The following is a 15,768-nucleotide window of genomic DNA, read 5'->3' as shown; positions in this document are numbered from 1 at the left end:
GTCACCAATGGCCTAGAGTTTCCCTGGAGACCATGTGACTGGTATTTTTTCTCCTGTCTTTTTAGGAGTTGTGTTTATTATGGGATGTTGGTGGCTGGAATATTATGGTCTGTCAGAGAGAGGGCGGGGGGAGGAGTGTATCCATGACAACGGAGTTTCTAAGGGGCTGGGATGAAGAGTGTGTGTTCAGTAGAAATGTATGTGCATGAGCATATGTGTGTGTGTGTGTGTGTGAGAGAGGGGGGAGGTGCGTGCAAGCTGAGTATTATGGTCTGTCTGTTGCGAGGTAACTATGCAGAGTTGTGTGAGTCCGAGGGAGGGAGGGAGGGAGGATTATTCTGGGATGTCTGCCCCCTTTGTGTGTTTGTGAGGATGTTAGCTAAGCTCTGCTAGCCACTGAGGCTGGGGGAGAGAAGGGGGACGGAGAGTGTGCAACCTGTTTTGCAGGGTCATTAACGACATATTTTACTGGATATTGTTGCTCATTAATTTATATTAAAGACTAATACCATTGCTGAGAGACAATTATTACACGAAGGAAACCCATCTCTAACAGGGACTACAGTAAGTTTCTCACAAGTCTTAGGGGTTTCACTTGAACCCTGACTGTAACTGTAAGTTTGCCTAAATTGAGTTTGTATCGCGGAGTGGGGCAGTATTGCAGAGAGTACTATAATGCACCTTTCTATTCAATACACGATGATTGACGGGTGTCCATTGCTACAGCTTCCTGTGCGGTTGGACAGAGGCATGCCAATTGAAAACAAATGTTTTTCGATGTAATAAGATAGTTAACATGTCACACCGTGACCTGTCACTGTAATAAATATTTATTATTATTCGAAAAATACCAATTGGATTGCTAATTCAAGCAAAGGTTTTTTTTCTTTTTACAGCGACCCTCCCCTCCCCAGGACACCCCCGTTCCATTCTCCACCACCCACACGTCATTTGCCCTCCTCCCTCACCAGATCGGACAGGGTTCGGTGGAGGGATTAGCTCGCTTTTAATTTAAATTCATTATTATTGAAATATGTCGGGAAGCGAGGACGAGAGGGAAGACTTGGAACCTACGGCACTTGCACATGGTAAGACAGCAATATTTTTTTTCAGAACAGGCTTGCAGGTTGGTAACGTTAGTTAACGTTACATTAGCTAGTTAGCTAGCTGATTTACTAGCTACTCTAGTCTGGTTACTAGTAGTGACAATTTACATTAGGCAGCCCAGTTCGCTAGCTAGTCTAATGTTTTGCTTCTACGCTAGCTGGCAAACTTGATAGCACGTTAGCTAGCTACCAATAGAGAGTGCGTAAATATTTACACTGTCAATGCATGCGTGTTGTTGTTAGAAGTTGCGTCCACGACCATTTGCTGGCAAAGTCACAGGAGTCATGCCTCTTGTTTGGTACTGAACTGGCAACAGACGTGCAGTGCGTTCTTTATATCACAATTGATCCAAAACACTGTCAATAAAGCTTGTCTGCAGTTGACAGTTTTAGAATTTTATACAAATCACTCAAATATATTTTTATGAATATAATTATCTCAATCAATTATGCATTTTATTCAATCAATTCCTGTACCCTTTCCATCGGCAGACGAGGAGGAACCAGAAGAGGCTGTGTCTGACGTCGAGGTCCCTGCCAAGTCAAAGAAGAAGAAGAAAGCCAAGAAGAGCCTTGAGAGCAGGATCAGCAAGAGACCAAGACCTGTCAGAGAGGTAGGGTGGGCATGATCCTTCCTTACATGAAGTATCCTAGTCACTGATATCAGGGATTTCTCCAAGGAATTTGGGAGGGAAGAATGCATTTTGAAGTATAATAATAACAATACAGATAGCGCCTAGCCTTTGACCCTTTTGACCTGTCCTTAGTATACATTTTCAGCATTTGTGAGATTTTTTTCTTCATATTTGCATCTATGTTGACTTGTTTCCTCTCAGGAGGTGCCAGTCAGCTCACCAGAACCCTTCATAGCAGTAGAGCAAGCAGCGAGGGAGGAGGAAGAGGGAGGAGGAGGTAGAGCCAGGTCAGAAAGCGAGGGAAGTGATTACGCCCCGAGGGGGAAGAAGAAGAAGCGCTCCAGCTCCTCCAAAGACAAGAAGAAGGGAGGAGGGACGAGTGGAGAGAAGGAGAAAGGAGGAGGAGGCTCATCCAGCTCCAAGAGCAAACGCAAAGAACCAGAACTAGAGAAAGATGAGGATGAAGATGATGATGAAGATAGCCAGGTGAGGATGAAGGCTAAGAGGTGGGCAGTGCGGGTGGGGTGAACAAGGGAGATGTTGGAGCTGTTCTCTGTTTGGATTTGAAGCAGCCCCTGCAATCCACTTAATGACGCTGTTGGCTCAGTGACCCTGAATGTAATGATATCCTCACTTCGCCCCCTCTCCAGGAGCCCAAGAGCTCGACTCAGCTGCTGGAGGACTGGGGCATGAAAGACATCGACCACGTCTTCACTCAGAAGGACTACACCACCATCACCAACTACAAGGCCTTCAGCCAGTTTGTCAGGTTAACACACCTCTCTCACATCTCATGTTTTCTACTTTCTCCTTCTGTTTCCACTGTAGCACATTTCCGTACCACTTCACTTGAATAGCGCAGCTTTTGTGGATCGGGGGAGAAAGTTACTTCATATCTGTGTGTGACTGAGCTAGCTACGACCAGTCTGAAACTGCCCCTACTTCTACCCCAACTTAAACTAACATAGCAGACGTAAAAAGACGCTTGAATGGAGTCCCCACATCTGTTTTTCAGAGCAAATGGAAGTTATGTTGAAAATACTGTATCCCTGAAAACCGCAAACATCCACTTTCTGCCGCCCCCCTGTAGAGTGCCCCAAACTTAACCTCTGCCTCTCCTTTGCCCTCACTTCATCAGACCCCTCATCGCAGCCAAGAACCCCAAGATCGCTGTGTCCAGGATGATGACTCTGATGATGGCCAAGTGGAGGGAGTTCAGCACCAACAACCCTCTGAAGGTAACACAACCCAATACAAGGCATTGCTATAACATGACATTACATTGCTATAACATGACATTACATTGCTATTACATGACATTACATTGCTATTACATGACATTACATTGCTATTACAATACATTACATTGCTAATACAATACATTACATTGCTAATACAATACATTACAAACGTATTTTGACTATGATTGCATGTTCTTTATAGGTAACAGTCCTGATTTCCATCCTGCCTTGTCTAACCCTCTGTAGGGCTGTGCCAGTGCCAACGCAGCCCTGGCAGCTGCCAACGTGGCTGCGGCCGTGGAAAGCATGGTGGTGGCAGGGACAGAGGCAGGAGGGGATACAGGGGCGGGGGGTAGTGCTGCTAAAGACTCCCCTCCAGCTACACCCGCTTCCGTACCTGTAGCTGTACCCGCACCCCCACTCCGCAAGGCCAAGACCAAAGAGGGCAAAGGTGAGGAATAAGTTAAAGGAATCCTGATGGAGGGAGCATGTATAAAATTAATTGTTGGGGATTTGTTGTAGAATAAGGGAATAATTGAACTCCATCTCCCTCTGCAGGCCCCAATGCTCGCAGGAGGTCCAAACCCAACCCTAAGGCTGCCCCCAAGCCCAAAGCCAAGAAGGTGGCTCCGCTCAAGATCAAACTGGGAGGCTTCAACAGCAAGAGGAAGAGATCCTCGGTAAGAAAACTAACTTGTCTGAGAATCAACTGATATGCAGTAAGCCTTGCCATACTTCTGTCCCACAGTTATATCATTGTATCTTTGTCTCTGTTTCTCTCCCTGTGTTGTTGTCAGAGTGAGGAGGATGAGCTTGACGTGGAGAGTGACTTTGACGACGGGACCTTTGAAGTGTCGGACGGCTCCAACAGCCACAGCAGCCGCTCCAAGAAGAAGGCCAAGACCGCCAAGAAGAAGAAGAAAGGTTGGCATGGAAACGCAACTGTCATCTCTTGACCTTTCATTCTATGCAATGGAGGTGTCTACATGCTATAGCTTTGGCTATAGCTTGTAGACTAGTGGTCAGTCACATACCTTAGATCAGGAGAGCTATAAGGGGTGCAGGCTTTTGTTCCAGTCCAGCACTAACACACTTGATTCAACTAATTGTGTTGCTGATGATCGTGTGATTAGAGGAATCAGATGTAGTTGCTCTGGGCTGAAACCAAGGACCTGGCTCTCAGCCAATCCTCTGAGAATATTAGATGTTTTTAACAGGACTATCATCATGTACAATCCCCCTCCCTCCTAACTCCTCCTCTTCCCCCCTAACTCCTCCCCTTCCATCCTAACTCCTCCCCCCTAACTCCTCCTCTTCCCATCCCAGTTGAGGAGGATGGTGACGGCTATGAGACAGACCACCAGGACTACTGTGAGGTGTGCCAGCAGGGAGGGGAGATCATCCTGTGTGACACCTGTCCCAGGGCCTACCACATGGTCTGTCTGGACCCCGACATGGAGAAGGCCCCTGAGGGCAAGTGGAGCTGCCCCCACTGTGTAAGTACACAATGTACCCAGTCTGAAGTTGGCCCATAGTCCAACCCATGGTTAGGTAGAGTTTACACCATATTGCTTGTATACACTGTATGTATTTTCTCTTTAATGACTAAAGATTGGTGTGATATCCTATTTTTGATGTTGAACTTTTTCTGTCCTGGTCCTTCTCTCTTTCACTCCTCCTATCTTTCTCTCTCCATCCCCTTGTCCTCATCACCCCACTCTCGCTTCCCCCTCATCATTCCGCTCCCCTCTTCCCATTTCCTCTCAACACCCCCCCCCCCACCTACTCCCTCTCCCTCCTCACTCCCCTTCCTGCACTCTCACTATCCCCTCCACCACACCTCTCCCACATTCTCCCCCCCTCTCCTCCCACTCTCTTTTTGTTTCTCCCTCCCTCCCTGCAGGAGAAAGAGGGGATCCAGTGGGAGGCCAGAGAGGAGCTGTCTGAGGGAGAGGGGGAGGACGAGGAGGTGGGGAGGGATGAGGGATGGGTAGAGGAGGAGGATGACCATCACATAGAGTTCTGCAGGGTGTGTAAGGATGGAGGAGAGCTGCTGTGCTGTGACACCTGTACCTCCTCCTACCACATCCACTGTCTCAACCCCCCCCTCCCCGAGATACCCAACGGGGAATGGATCTGCCCACGCTGCATGGTGAGCCCTGCCACCCTGTGTATGTCTGTGAGAGAGAGAGAGAGAGAGAGAGAGATTCTCAACTTATGGGTGTTGGATGTACATGATTATTAAAGAGAACATGTTCTGTTTTACATGTGTGGGTGGCTACACCTACATCATATGGAATTCTTGATTTGAGTTGAGTCAGCTATACAGCTGTAACTCTCAATTTCCGATCTTTCCTCATATATGCTGGCATTGTTTTTTAAATTTATAATGATGGAAGATGGCAGATATAAATGCAATTTGTAGTGTTGACATGATTGACAAAGAAGGTATTTTCTACACAAGATATTTCTTTGTAAATGTATATCTGATTGTTCCTGAATTTCCCTCAGTGCCCAGGCATGAAGGGTAAAGTCCAGAAGGTTCTGACCTGGAAGTGGGGTGAACCTCCACCCCCTACACCTGTGCCCCGCCCCCTGGACCTCCCAGCTGAGGCTCCGGACCCTGTCCCATTGGCCGGCCGACCAGAGAGGCAGTTCTTTGTCAAGTGGTGCAACATGTCTTACTGGCACTGTTCCTGGGTTCAAGAGCTACAGGTAACACGCACAACCAGCAATATGCCACTGTAATATGCAGGCTTAATTAGGGCTGTGGCAGCCATGACATTTTGTCAGACCGTTATTGTCATGCAAAAGACTGCCGGTCTCATGGTAATTGATCGTTCATTAACATAAACACGTTGGGGGACAGAATGCGGTCGGACCATCACATAATTGCCATATATATTACTCTTACAGAATTTCCATGTGGGCAAGGATATTGGAAATTTAATCAGTCTACTGGATGATAACTTGTTTTTATCTTGGACAGAAGAATTTATAACTAGGTACAGCAGATGCCAATATCTTATGGGACAATTTTAAATGTGCCTTTAGAGGTCATGCAATTCAGTACTCATCTACACTGCTCCAAAAAATAAAAGGAACACTTAAACAACACAATGTAACTCCAAGTCAATCACACTTCTGTGAAATCAAACTGTCCACTTAGGGAGCAACACTGATTGACAATACATTTCACATGCTGTTGTGCAAATGGAATAGACAACAGGTGGAAATTATAGGCAATTAACAAGACACCCCCAATACAGGAGTGGTTCTGCAGGTGGTGACCACAGACCACTTCTCAGTTCCTATGCTTCCTGGCTGATGTTTTGGTCACTTTTGAATGCTGGCGGTGCTTTCACTCTAGTGGTAGCATGAGATGGAGTCTACAACCCACACAAGTGGCTCAGGTAGTGCAGCTCACTCAGGATGGAACATCAATGCGAGCTGTGGCAAGAAGGTTTGCTGTGTCTGTCAGCGTAGTGTCCAGAGCATGGAGGCGCTACCAGGAGACAGGCCAGTACATCAGGAGACGGGGAGGAGGCCGTAGGAGGGCAACAACCCAGCAGCAGGACCGCTACCTCCGCCTTTGTGCAAGGAGGAGCAGGAGGAGCACTGCCAGAGCCCTGCAAAATGACCTCCAGCAGGCCACAAATGTGCATGTGTCTGCTCAAACGGTCAGAAACAGACTCCATGAGGGTGGTATGAGGGCCCGACGTCCACAGGTGGGGGTTGTGCTTACAGCCCAACACCGTGCAGGACGTTTGGCATTTGCCAGAGAACACCAAGATTGGCAAATTCGCCACTGGCGCCCTGTGCTCTTCACAGATAAAAGCAGGTTCACACTGAGCACATGTGACAGACGTGACAGAGTCTGGAGACGCCGTGGAGAACGTTCTGCTGCCTGCAACATCCTCCAGCATGACCGGTTTGGCGGTGGGTCAGTCATGGTGTGGGGTGGCATTTCTTTGGGGGGCCGCACAGCCCTCCATGTGCTCGCCAGAGATAGCCTGACTGCCATTAGGTACCGAGATGAGATCCTCAGACCCCCTGTGAGACCATATGCTGGTGCGGTTGGCCCTGGGTTCCTCCTAATGCAAGACAATGCTAGACCTCATGTGGCTGGAGTGTGTCAGCAGTTCCTACAAGAGGAAGGCATTGATGCTATGGACTGGCCCGCCCGTTCCCCAGACCTGAATCCAATTGAGCACATCTGGGACATCATGTCTCGCCCCATCCACCATCGCCACAGACTGTCCAGGAGTTGGCGGATGCTTTAGTCCAGGTCTGGGAGGAGATCCCTCAGGAGACCATCCACCACCTCATCAGGAGCATGCCCAGGCGTTGTACGGAGGTCATACAGGCACGTGGAGGCCACACACCCTACTGAGCCTCATTTTGACTTGTTTTAAGGACATTACATCAAAGTTGGCCTGTTGTGTGGTTTTCACTTTAATTTTGAGTGTGACTCCAAATCCAGACCTCCATGGGTTGATAAATTTGATTTCCATTGATAATTTTTGTGTGATTTTGTTGTCAGCACATTCAACTATGTAAAGAAAAAAGTATTTAATAAGAATATTTCATTCATTCAGATCTAGGATGTGTTATTTTAGTGTTCCCTTTATTTGTTTGAGCAGTGTATTGAAAAATAAAGCGAACTGGATGGAATATGGGGAAAAATTCACCAAATTATTTTTAAAAATGTTTTGAAATTTGTTACAAATTGAGTCACTCATGATGTACCAAACAATATTTTGAAAGAGGAACTGAAGTACTTTAAGAATGTGTTCGTTTCAGTCTCCTCCATCTCCACTAATCGAAGCTAATTGTATAGATTTTTTCCCCCAATTAATAATGTAAAATTAACATCTGAACAGAAAAATTCATGTGAAGGCCAAATTACAGAGGAGGAACTTCTTGATGTAATTAAAGCTTTGAAAGGCTGGTCATGTCTCATATCTACACCATTATCCCAGAAACCCTAGACCCACTCCAATTTGCATACCGCCCTAACAGATCCAGAGATGATGCAATCTCTATTGCACTTCACACTGCCCTTTCCCACCTGGACAAAAGGAACACCTAGTAAGAAAGCTAATCATTGACTACAGCTCAGCGTTCAACACCATAGTACCCTCAAAGCTCATCACTAAGATAAGGATCCTGGGACTAAACACCTCACTCTGCAACTGGATCCTGGACTTCCTGACGGGCGGCCCCCAGGTGGTGAGGTTAGGTAGCAACTGGAGGTCGACCGATTCATCGGAATGGCCGATTAATTTGGGTCGATTTCAAGTTTTCATAACAATCTGAAATCGATATTTATTATTTTTGGCCGCCGATTTTTTTTAAATTGAATCTTTATTTAACTAGGCAAGTCAGGTAAGAATACATTCTTATTTTCAATGACGTCCTAGGAACGGTGGATTAACTGCCTTGTTCAGGGGCATTTTGACCCTGTCAGCTCTGGGATTCAATCTTGCAACCTTACGGTTAACTAGTCCAATGCTATAACCACCTGCCTCTCATTGCACTCCATGAGGAGCCTGCCTGTTAAGCGAATGCAGTAGAAGCCAAGGTAAGTTGCTAGCTAGCATTAAACTTATCTTATAAAAAACTATCTATCATAATCACTAGTTAACTACACATGGTTGAGGATATTACTAGTTTATCTAGCGTGTCCTGCGTTGCATATAATCGATGCAACGCTGGGGGATGATTTAACAAAAGCGCATTTGCGAAAAAAGCACAATCGTTGCACAACTGTACCTAACCATAAACACCAATGCCTTTCTTAAAATCAATACACAGAAGTATATATTTTTAGACCTGCATATTTAGCTAAAATAAATCCAGGTTAGCAGGCAATATTAACCAGGTGAAATTGTGTCACTTCTCTTGTGTTCATTGCACGCAGAGTCAGGGTATATGCAACAGTTTGGGCAGCCTGGCTCATTGCCAACTAATTTGCCTGAATTTGACGTAATTATGACATAACATTGAAGGTTGTACAATGTAATAAGAATATTTAGACTTAGGGATGCCACCTGTTAGATAAAATACCGAACGGTTCCGTATTTCACTGAAATAATAAACGTTTTGTTTTCAAATGATAGTTTCCGGATTTGACCATATTAATGACCAAAGGCTCGTATTTCTGTGTGTTATGTTATAATTAAGTCTATGATTTGATAGAGCAGTCTGACTGAGCGATGGTAGACAGCAGCAGGCTCGTAAGCATTCATTCAAACAGCACTTTCGTGCGTTTTGCCAGCAGCTCTTCGCAAGCACAGCGCTGTTTATGACTTCAAGTCTATCAGCCTAATGGCTGGTGTAACCGATGTGAAATGGCTAACTAGTTAGCAGGGTGCGCGCTAATAGCGTTTCAAACGTCACTCGCTCTGACACTTAGAGTACTTTCTCCCCTTGCTCCGCTTTTGTGGAGCGATGGGTAACGCTGCTTCGAGTGTGGCTGTTGTCGATGTGTTCCTGGTTCGAGCCCAGGTAGGGGCGAGGAGAGGGACGGAAGCTATACTGTTACACTGGCAATATAAAGTGCCTATAAGAACATCCAATAGTCAAAGGTATATGAAATACAAATGGTATAGAGAGAAATAGTCCTATAAATACTATATTAACTACAACCTAAAACCTCTTACCTTGGAATATTGAAGTCTCATGTTAAAAGTAACCACCAGCTTTCATATGTTCTCATGTTCTGAGCAAGGAACTTAAACGTTAGCTTTAACATGGCACATATTGCACTTTTACTTTCTTCTCCAACACTTTGTTTTTGCGTTATTTAAACCAAATGTAACGTTTCATTATTTATTTGAGGCTAAATGGATTTTTATTGATGTATTACATTAAGTTAAAATAAGTGTTCATTCGGTATTGTCATTATTACAAATACATTTAAAAAAATGGACCGCATGGCAAGCGGTGCCGGAGTGCCAAGTCTAGGACAAAAAGGCTTCTCAACAGTTTTTTACCCACAATCCATAAGACTCCTGAACAGGTAATCAAATGGCTACACGGACTATTTGCATTGTGTGCCCTCCCAACCCCTCTTTTACACTGCTGCTACTTTCTGTTTATTATATATGCATAGTCACTTTGACTATACATTCATGTACAAACTACCTCAGTTGGCCCCGACCAACCAGTGCCCCAGCACATTGCCTAACCGGGCTATCTGCATTGTGTCCCGCCACCCACCACCCGCCAACCCCTCTTTTACGCTACTGCTACTCTCTGTTTATCATATATGCATAGTCACTTTAACCATATTTACATGTGCATACTACCTCAATCAGCCCGACTAACCGATGCCTGTATATAGCCTCGCTACTGTTATAGCCTCGCTACTGTATATAGCCTCGCTACTGTTTTTTTTCATTGTCTTTTACTTTTGTTTTTATTTCTTTACTTACCTATGGTTCACCTAATACCTTTTTTGTACTGATGGTTAGAGCCGGTAAGTAAGCATTTCACTGTAATGTCTGTAATGTCTACCTGTTGTATTTGGCGCACGTGACAAATAAACTTTGATTTGATTTAAGTCCGGGAAAACTCCAGGGCTGGATGGCATACCAGTGGAAGTATACCAAACTTTTTTATATCCTCAGAGGACCGTTATTAGCATGTTTTAACCACTCATATATAAACGGTAGATTATCAGACATGCAACAAGAAGGTCTGATTTCATTATTACCGAAACATGATCCAAGTGGTGTGTATATATAAAGATCCAGTCCGTTTAAAGAAAATGGAGCCTCTTACACTCCAGTGTTGTGATACAACATTTCTAGCTACAGTTGAAGTTGGAAGTTTACATACGCTTTAGCCAAATACATTTAAACTCAGTTTTTCACAATTTCTGACATTTTAATCCTAGTAAAAATTCCCTGTCTTAGGTCAGTTAGGATCACCACTTTATTTTAAGAATGTGAAATGTCAGAATAATAGTAGAGAGAATGATTTATTTCAGCTTTTATTTCTTTCATCACATTCGCAGTGGGTCAGAAGTGTACATACACTCAGTTAGTATTTGGTAGCATTGTCTTTAAATTGTTTAACTTGAATCAAATGTTTTGGGTAGCCTTCCACAAGCTTCCCACAATAAGTTGGGTGAATTTTGGCCCATTCCTCCTGACAGAGCTAGTGTAACTGAGTCAGGCTTGTAGGCCTCCTTGCTCACACACACTTTTTCAGTTCTGCCCACAAATGTTCTATAGGATTGAGGTCAGGGCTTTGTGATGGCCACTCCAATACCTTGACTTTGAATGTCCTTAAGCCATTTTGCCACAACTTTGGAAGTATGCGTGTTGTCATTGTCCATTTGGAAGACCATTTGCGACCAAGCTTTAACTTCCTGACTGTTGTCTTGAGATGTCGCTTCAATATATCCACATAATTTCCCATCCTCATGATGCTATCTATTTTGTGAAGTGCACCAGTCCCTCCTGCAGCAACGCCCCCCACAACATGATGCTGCCACCCCCGTGCTTCACGGTTGGGATGGTGTTCTTCGGCTTGCACAGCCAAAGGAGGGAGACGAGAAGCGAGGTGGACACAGGCGCTCCCAAAGAAGGTTATCCAGACGGATGGCCATTGAGACGCCAGCGCCCAAGGATATGTTGTCATCCCGACATGCCAACTCCATCTGAACCTCCTCGCGCAGTCCACTGCGGAATAGAGTACGGAGCGCCAGCTCATTACATCTACTGGAGGCTGCCACATTCTGAAAGGTGAGGGCATATTCCGCAGTGGTCTGGGCACCCTGCTGGATTTGGAACAGTTGCTCACCTCCCTCTCTGCCCTCTGGAGATTGGTCAAAGACCGCCCTGAACAGAGCCATGAACCTCTCATAGTAACCTAGCTCCTCCTCTCCTCTCTCCCAGAGGGCCGTAGCCCACTCCAGAGCCCTTGCGGTCAGCAGGGAAGTAACCGAGAGCAACCTTGGACCTCTCGATGATGGGGGATCCCGTCTGATAGGCAAAATAGAGGGAGCACTGGAGTAGGAAGCCACTGCATTTCGATAAAGTTCCGTCATACTTCTCCGGAAGGGATAGTCGGGCATTGCTGACCTGGGTGGACGGCTGGGTAGGCTGGGGGACTGGCTCACTGTGATGATCCGTGGTAGGAGGCCCTTTGATAGGGGTATGGAGAACCTCGCTGGCGATGTCGAGGCAGTGTAGAATGTGGAGGATCTCCCTCATGGTCGTATCCAGGTACGCCAGTTGGTCGTGGTGTTGGTGGATTAGATGACCCTGTTCATTGACCATCTGGATGAAGGTTTTATCTTCTGCTGCGTCCGTATTGTGAGGTGGTATTCTGTAACGTGTATGCCGGGAGTCAGGAAACAGGTGCAGAAGGTGAGTTTAATAATCAAATTTTATTGGTCACATACACATGGTTAGCAGATGTTAATGCGAGTGTAGTGAAATGCTTGTGCTTCTAGTTCCGGCAGTGCAGTAATAATATGCAGTAATAAGTAATGTAACAATTCCCCAACTGCCTAATTCACACATCTAAAGGGATGGAATAAGAATATGCACATTTAAATATATGGATGAGCGATGGCTGAGGGGCATAGGAGATATGCAATAGATGGTATAAGGTACACTATATACAAATGAGATGAGTAATGTAAGATATGTTAACATTATTAAAGTGGCATTTATTAAAGTGGCCAGTGATTTGAGTCTGTAGGCAGCAGCCTCTCTGAGTTAGTGATCGCTGTTTAGCAGTCTGATGGCCTTGAGATAGAAGCTGTTTTTCAGTCGCTCGGTCCCAGTTTTGATGCACCTGTACTAACCTCGCCTTCTGGATGGTAGCGGGGTGAACAGGCTCGGGTGGTTGTTGTCCTTGATGATCTTTTTGGCCTTCCTGTCACACCCTGACCATAGTTTACTTTGTATATTTCTATGTTGTGGTTGGTCAGGGTGTGATCTGAGTGGGCATTCTATGTTACATGTCTAGTTTGTCTAGTTCTATGTTCGGTCTGATATGGTTCTCAATCAGAGGCAGGTGTTCGTCATTGTCTCTGATTGGGAACCATATTTAGGTAGCCTGGGTTTCACTGTGTGTTTGTGGGTGATTGTTCCTGTCCTTAGTGTTAGTTTGCACCAGTTTAGGCTGTTTCGGTTTTCATTACGTTTATTATTTTGCACTGTTTGTATTTAGATTCGTGTTGCTATAGTCACAATAAACATGGATCGTAATCTACATGCCGCATTTTGGTCCGACTCTCCTTCTCATCAAGAAAACCGTTACAGAATCACCCACCACAAAGGGACCAAGCAGCGTGTCAACAGGCAGGAACAGCCCAAAGTGGAGTACAGTATGGACTATACTTCTTGGGAGGAGATAGACAGGTGGGCGGTCGACCCAGGGAGAGTGCCGGAGCCCGCCTGGGATTCGATGGAGCAGTGCGCGGAGGGATATAGGAGAATGGAGTTTGCGAAGCAAGCAAGGCGGCGCGGACGGAGGCCCCATAGTCAGCCCCAAAAATGTCTTGGGGGGGGGGCTCAGGGAGAGTGTGGCAGAGTCAGGAGCCAGACCTGAGCCAACTCTCCCTGTTTATCGTGAGGAGCCAAGGAGGAGACCAGAACCAGAGCCGGTGTTGGAGGTGAGCGAAACAGAGACTGTGAAGGAGTTAATGGGGAAATTGGAGGAGAGAGAAATGAGGGAGTTGCTGTGTTGGTGTTTTAAACATGGAATTCGCCCGACGGAGCGTGTCGGGGATTTGATGGCACCTGGGTCAGCGCTCCATACTCGTCCTGAGGTGCGTGTTAGTCGGCTGGTGAAGATGGTGCCAGTCTCACGTACCAGGCCTCCTGTGCACCTCCCTAGCCTTGCACGTCCTGTGCCAGCACCGCTCTCAAGATCTCCAGTACGCCTTCACGGTCTAACCCATCCTGTGCCACCTCCACACCCCAGCCCTCCGGTAGCAGCTCCCCGCACCAGGCTTCCTGTGCGTGTCCTCGGCCCAGTACCACCAGTGCCAGCACCACGCATCAGGCCTACAGTGCGCCTCGCCTGTCCAGCGCTGTCGGAGCCCTCCTCCTCTACAGCGCTGCCGGAGTCTCCCGCCTGTTCAGAACTGCCAGTTAGCATAGAGCTGCCAGTTAGCATAGGAGCTGCCAGTCTGCAAGGAGCTGCCAGTCTGCAAGGAGCTGCCAGTCTGCAAGGAGCTGCCAGTCTGCAAGGAGCTGCCAGTCTGCAAGGAGCCGCCAAAGCTGCCAGTCTGCAAGGAGCCGCCAGAGCTGCCAGTCTGCAAGGAGCCGCCAGAGCTGCCAGTCTGCAAGGAGCCGCCAGAGCTGCCAGTCTGCAAGGAGCCGCCAGAGCTGCCAGTTAGCATGGAGCAGCCAGGGCCGCCAGTTAGCATGGAGCAGCCAGGGCCGCCAGTCAGCATGGAGCAGCCAGAGCAGCCAGTCAGCATGGAGCAGCCAGAGCTGCCAGTCAGCATGGAGCAGCCAGTCAGCATGGAGCAGCCAGAGCTGCCAGTCAGCATGGAGCAGCCAGTCAGCATGGAGCAGCCAGGGCCGCCAGTCAGCATGGAGCAGCCAGTCAGCATGGAGCAGCCAGTCAGCATGGAGCAGCCAGAGCAGCCAGTCAGCATGGAGCAGCCAGAGCTGCCAGTCAGCATGGAGCAGCCAGTCAGCATGGAGCAGCCAGAGCTGCCAGTCAGCATGGAGCAGCCAGTCAGCATGGAGCAGCCAGAGCTGCCAGTCATCATGGAGCAGCCAGTCAGCATGGAGCAGCCAGAGCTGCCAGTCGACCAGACTCTTCCAGATCTGCCAGTCGACCAGACTCTTCCAGAGCTGCCAGTCGACCAGACTCTTCCAGAGCTGCCAGTCGACCAGACTCTTCCAGAGCTGCCAGTCGACCAGACTCTTCCAGATCTGCCAGTCGACCAGACTCTTCCAGATCTGCCAGTCGACCAGACTCTTCCAGATCTGCCAGTCGACCAGACTCTTCCAGATCTGCCAGTCGACCAGACTCTTCCAGATCTGCCAGTCGACCAGACTCTTCCAGATCTGCCAGTCGACCAGACTCTTCCAGATCTGCCAGTCGACCAGACTCTTCCAGATCTGCCAGTCGACCAGACTTTTCTAGATCTGCCAGTCGACCAGACTCTTCTAGATCTGCCAGTCGACCAGACTCTTCTAGATCTGCCAGTCGACCAGACTCTTCCAGATCTGCCAGTCGACCAGACTCTTCCAGATCTGCCAGTCGACCAGACTCTTCCAGATCTGCCAGTCGACCAGACTCTTCCAGATCTGCCAGTCGACCAGACTCTTCCAGATCTGCCAGTCGACCAGACTCTTCCAGATCTGCCAGTCGACCAGACTCTTCCAGATCTGCCAGTCGACCAGACTCTTCCAGATTCTCCAGTCAGCCAGGATCTGCTAGATCCTACTACCTGCCTGGGCTTCCTCTCAGTGCTGAGCTTCCTCTCAGTGCTGAGCGTCCTCTCAGTGCTGAGCTACCCATCAGTCCCGAGCTACCTCTGTCCCGAGCTGTCCCTCTGTCCCGAGCGGTCATTAAGGAGGGTAACCTATCTAGGGACGCTAAGGAGGTGGACTAAAACGATTATGGAGTGGGGTCCACGTCCAGCGCCAGAGCCGCCACCGCGGACAGATGCCCACCCAGACCCTCCCCTATAGGTTCAGGTTTTGCGGCCGGAGTCCGCACCTTGTGGGGGGGGTACTGTCACACCCTGACCATAGTTTACTTTGTATATTTCTATGTTGTGGTTGGTCAGGGTGTGAT

General features: G+C 47.5%; 1 protein-coding gene across 4 annotated transcripts in view; it reads left to right on the top strand.

The window, feature by feature from the left end:
- Positions 1-294: 294 nt before the first annotated feature.
- LOC110509399 (ATP-dependent chromatin remodeler CHD4) overlaps positions 295-15,768 on the top strand; it is a 55,002-nt gene continuing 39,528 nt past the window's right edge. For all 4 annotated transcript variants that reach the window (XR_016492851.1, XR_016492849.1, XM_036969169.2 and 1 more), the window contains exons 1-12: positions 295-564; positions 897-1,088; positions 1,599-1,720; positions 1,943-2,227; positions 2,392-2,510; positions 2,880-2,979; positions 3,229-3,433; positions 3,541-3,662; positions 3,780-3,906; positions 4,309-4,478; positions 4,886-5,134; positions 5,494-5,697. Coding sequence is in view for 2 of the 4 variants with exons in the window: in XM_036969169.2 (XP_036825064.1) it covers positions 1,034-1,088; positions 1,599-1,720; positions 1,943-2,227; positions 2,392-2,510; positions 2,880-2,979; positions 3,229-3,433; positions 3,541-3,662; positions 3,780-3,906; positions 4,309-4,478; positions 4,886-5,134; positions 5,494-5,697 (1,758 nt within the window). In the remaining 2 variants the exon portion in view is untranslated. The remainder of the gene's footprint in view (positions 565-896; positions 1,089-1,598; positions 1,721-1,942; positions 2,228-2,391; positions 2,511-2,879; positions 2,980-3,228; positions 3,434-3,540; positions 3,663-3,779; positions 3,907-4,308; positions 4,479-4,885; positions 5,135-5,493; positions 5,698-15,768) is intronic.

This window comes from Oncorhynchus mykiss, chromosome 3, assembly GCF_057628025.1.
Source record: "Oncorhynchus mykiss isolate SJ-2025 chromosome 3, ASM5762802v1, whole genome shotgun sequence".
Taxonomy (NCBI): domain Eukaryota; kingdom Metazoa; phylum Chordata; class Actinopteri; order Salmoniformes; family Salmonidae; genus Oncorhynchus; species Oncorhynchus mykiss.
This window is presented reverse-complemented; position numbering and strand designations above follow the sequence as displayed.